Consider the following 3383-nt stretch of genomic DNA (forward strand, 5'->3'; position numbering starts at 1 on the left):
CCACCCGCTCCCCCACCCCATGCTGAGTAATTCTTCTCAATTCCCTTTGTGGACCTTCTTTCTCTGTATACAAGTCAGATGTTGGCCTTCTCCCACGGTCTCTCCCGTCCAACTCCCTGGGGTGACCTGACCCACTGCCATGATCTCCCCAATATTTCACTTACCAAAGGCCTCCAAGTTTGTATTTCTACTTAAGATTTTAATGCTGGGGTCCTGATCTATATATGCATCTCTCTAAAAGAAATTATGGGGCTATGGTATTCATAAATGGAAAATTGGACTCATTATCTTGTTTCTCAAATCTGTTTTAGCACTAACTTCCATTCTGCTAGTACAGCATTCAGTCTAGTCACCAATCACAAACCTGGGAGCCATTCTGTCCTTTTACCACTTTTTCACCTACCATGTCCAATACACTATAAACCTAATCTGTTTTGTCACCGAAGTAGTCCCCAAATTCACCCAGTCCCATCCCTTATTCTAATGCCCTAAAATAGCTCTTTATCATTCTTGTCTGAACAATTGCAATAACTTCCAATTTCTTTTTTTTTTTTTTTTTTTTTTTTTTTTTTGGTGCTTTAACTAAGCCTATATACCATTTCTTAGTGATTTTTCTGAAATACACATCCGATCACATCTTCTGGTTAAATCCTGTGAGTAACCCCCAATATCACTTACAGAATAAAGTCCATGAGTTCCCAAAACCACATAGAGGATCAGGACAAAGCTCTGTATGTATCAAGGTGTACAAGATCAAGCCTCTGGCTTCCCTGCTGGAATGAGCACATCTTCACACATCCAAATTCCATCTCCTTGATGCTTCCAGGAGTCATGCTGCCCATCACCCTGTTATCTCTCTTTTCCTTTGCTATTTCTTCTGCCCCTACCTCCTTCATCTACTGTCCATCCGGCTAATTTCAAGACTCAGCCAGGTAACCACATCTATAATATACATTTCCCTGACCCTTGCCACTCCCTCTGGCAGAGTTAGGCACTTCATGCCTTGAACATACTTGTACAACTGACCAAATCGAACTCTATTACAACACCTGCCACAGGGCTATGATTATTTTTTTCCTGTGCCATTCCCTAGGGGCTAGCACATGGTAGGAAATTAAGCAACATGCTTTTCATAAACACACATCCATTTTACAAGCCTCACATAGCTCTTCACCTAACAGTTCTCTGAAGCAGGCAAACTGCAAAATTAACCTTTCACCTGAATAAAAGCTACAAAGAATTCTACAGAAACGCTGATTTCCTGCGGCTAGAATAGGAAACTAGTTCCTCATTGTTATGCCAAATAACTTGTGTTCCCTTTCATGATCTTTAGTAATCTTTACAATTTTCATCATATTTTCATTTTCGATTACATGTCAAGCTCAGTTGCTGTAACACTACAACTGTGAACACCACTATTCTGCTTTGCAAGATTAAAAATGGACACATTTTGCTTTACGTGAAGTCAATTTCATTCGGACTCCTTGGCATTAAAAAAAAAAAAAAAACCACCTGTTTTGCATGCACAAAATGTCGCGGTTCAACTTTTACTATACCACCCACTTTCTCTCTTTCTAATATATACCTTAAGCTTTACTGAGTATGCACTGATTAACAATTCTTTTAGAGAAGAGCGTGAGCTCCTACATTTTTCAATTCGATGAGTAATGGATCTTTGGGACTGGGCACATAAAATAAGCTTCAAGACAGATTTGGCAAGAGAGAAAATCTGCAGGACCGGTTGCCGAGCTGCGTTGTGCGATGTACCCGGCTCTTCTCTAGGGTTGGAGGAGGGGGAAGTCCTTTGGTTTGGCCTATCACTTACCTGACTGGGTGTCTGTATTGGGAAAGTTTTCCAAAAGCTTCAGTCATTCCGGGGCCATTGGGCATCTAGGGACGTAAGGAGAGGAATCACAGTTATCACTCACCTTCTAGAAACTGGAAACGAACGTGACCGAGTCTTCCTCGCGCCCGCAGAGAAAGGTGACCCCAGAGCTCTCAGCAGCCTCGTTCTCAGTACGATCCGTGCGTCGGAGTTGCTCTGGAGGACACACGCGCCGTATCAACACCGACAGGGCCACCGGCAGGCGAGATCTTAAGCGAGGGGCAGGCCGGGCGCGTGGCCTCCTTTGAGCCAGGTGATCTCAGCCTTGGTGGATCAACTGCACCCCTCCGAGGCGCTGCCCGCCACGCGCCGCTCACTCACCGCCTCGGCTGCATGATGCGGGGCCTCTTCCTCCTCCTCCTCTTCCTCCTCCTCCTCCTCCTCCTGTTCGCCTCGGGCGTCAACCCACGGTCTCCAGAAGCCTCCGGATCTGCGGGGTAGGGAGCAAAGGCGTGCAGAGGAGACGTAAGCCCAAACCCGTCAGAACCGATCGCAGCCAGGCGAAGTCTCGGGGATTGTGGGGGGCGGAGTGCGGAGGGGAGGAGCTGGGTAAGCGCGGTAGGGTAGGATAAGGTGGGGAGGCGCAGGGCCACGGCGAAGCTCGATACCCGGAGTCCGCGTCCGCGCTCGGGAACTGGCCTCCGGCGGCAGCGGGCAGGAGGCGGTGGCAGTGCGCACACTCGCGGTCTCCGCTCTCGGAGCGCACTGCGGTCTCCATGGTGCAGCGAGGCGCGGCGGACCGCGGTTGCCAGCTCTCCCGCAAATCTTGCCCCTTCCACCCACCAGGCCCGAACCCCGAGCTTATATAGCCCCCGCGGCTTGCTGCATATTGAGAGGTTCGCTTCCTCTCCGCCCCTCTCTGCCTTGCTAGCCGCATAAACAAAAAGGCTGCGCGTGAAGGCGCAGTGGGCTGAACCTGGGTGTGAACGCGTGCAATTCCCAAATGGCCCGGGAAGGAGTTTGTCGAGCGAGTGTTAATCGCTCTTCACACATGGCTGCAGGGAAAAACAACATTCACCCGAGCAGCCAATTTCCAAGTGAAGAGGTTAGGAGGGGATAAAATTAAGCGATTCTACACGTTTTGTGTATTTCTACAAAAAGGCAAAGTGGCTGGTAATTGCTTGACTAGCTTAGTCTCACGGCTTTTTTGGACTTTGGCAAATGAAACTGGTTCTGTACCCCTTACTTTAAAAGCTGGGTTACGAGTAAATTAAAAGGAATAGCCTTAACTCCTTCTCCTTCTGGCACAATACAAGATGGATGAATGAATGAACTAATGAAAGGAATACCGCGGTTTTGCTTTTTTTAATACATGTATTAGTCTAGGTTCATACCTCTGCCTATTATTATTTGAAGATAATAAAAAAGTCACATGAGATGAATTATATAACCTTGACCGTTCCAGTGAAGAGAGCCAGAGACTGGAGTCATATGATTTATTATATTACCTTCTCATACCTTTGTGATTTTCCCCAACATTTTATCAGTGTCCCCTGAA

The 3383-nt window shown here is 47.2% G+C and overlaps 1 protein-coding gene across 1 annotated transcript in view; it reads right to left on the reverse strand.

Annotated features, from left to right (window-relative positions):
- Nucleotides 1-2248, reverse strand: part of RIPPLY2 (ripply transcriptional repressor 2) — a gene marked incomplete at its 5' end in the record, with an annotated part of 3931 nt that extends 1683 nt beyond the window's left edge. Inside the window, 2 exons of the mRNA XM_006926808.2 lie at nt 1826-1890; nt 2207-2248. Coding sequence (XP_006926870.1) covers nt 1826-1890; nt 2207-2248 — 107 coding nt within the window. The remainder of the gene's footprint in view (nt 1-1825; nt 1891-2206) is intronic.
- Between the last annotated feature and the right edge of the window lie 1135 nt (nt 2249-3383).

This window comes from Pteropus alecto, unplaced genomic scaffold (assembly GCF_000325575.1).
Source record: "Pteropus alecto unplaced genomic scaffold, ASM32557v1 scaffold7, whole genome shotgun sequence".
Classification (NCBI taxonomy): domain Eukaryota; kingdom Metazoa; phylum Chordata; class Mammalia; order Chiroptera; family Pteropodidae; genus Pteropus; species Pteropus alecto.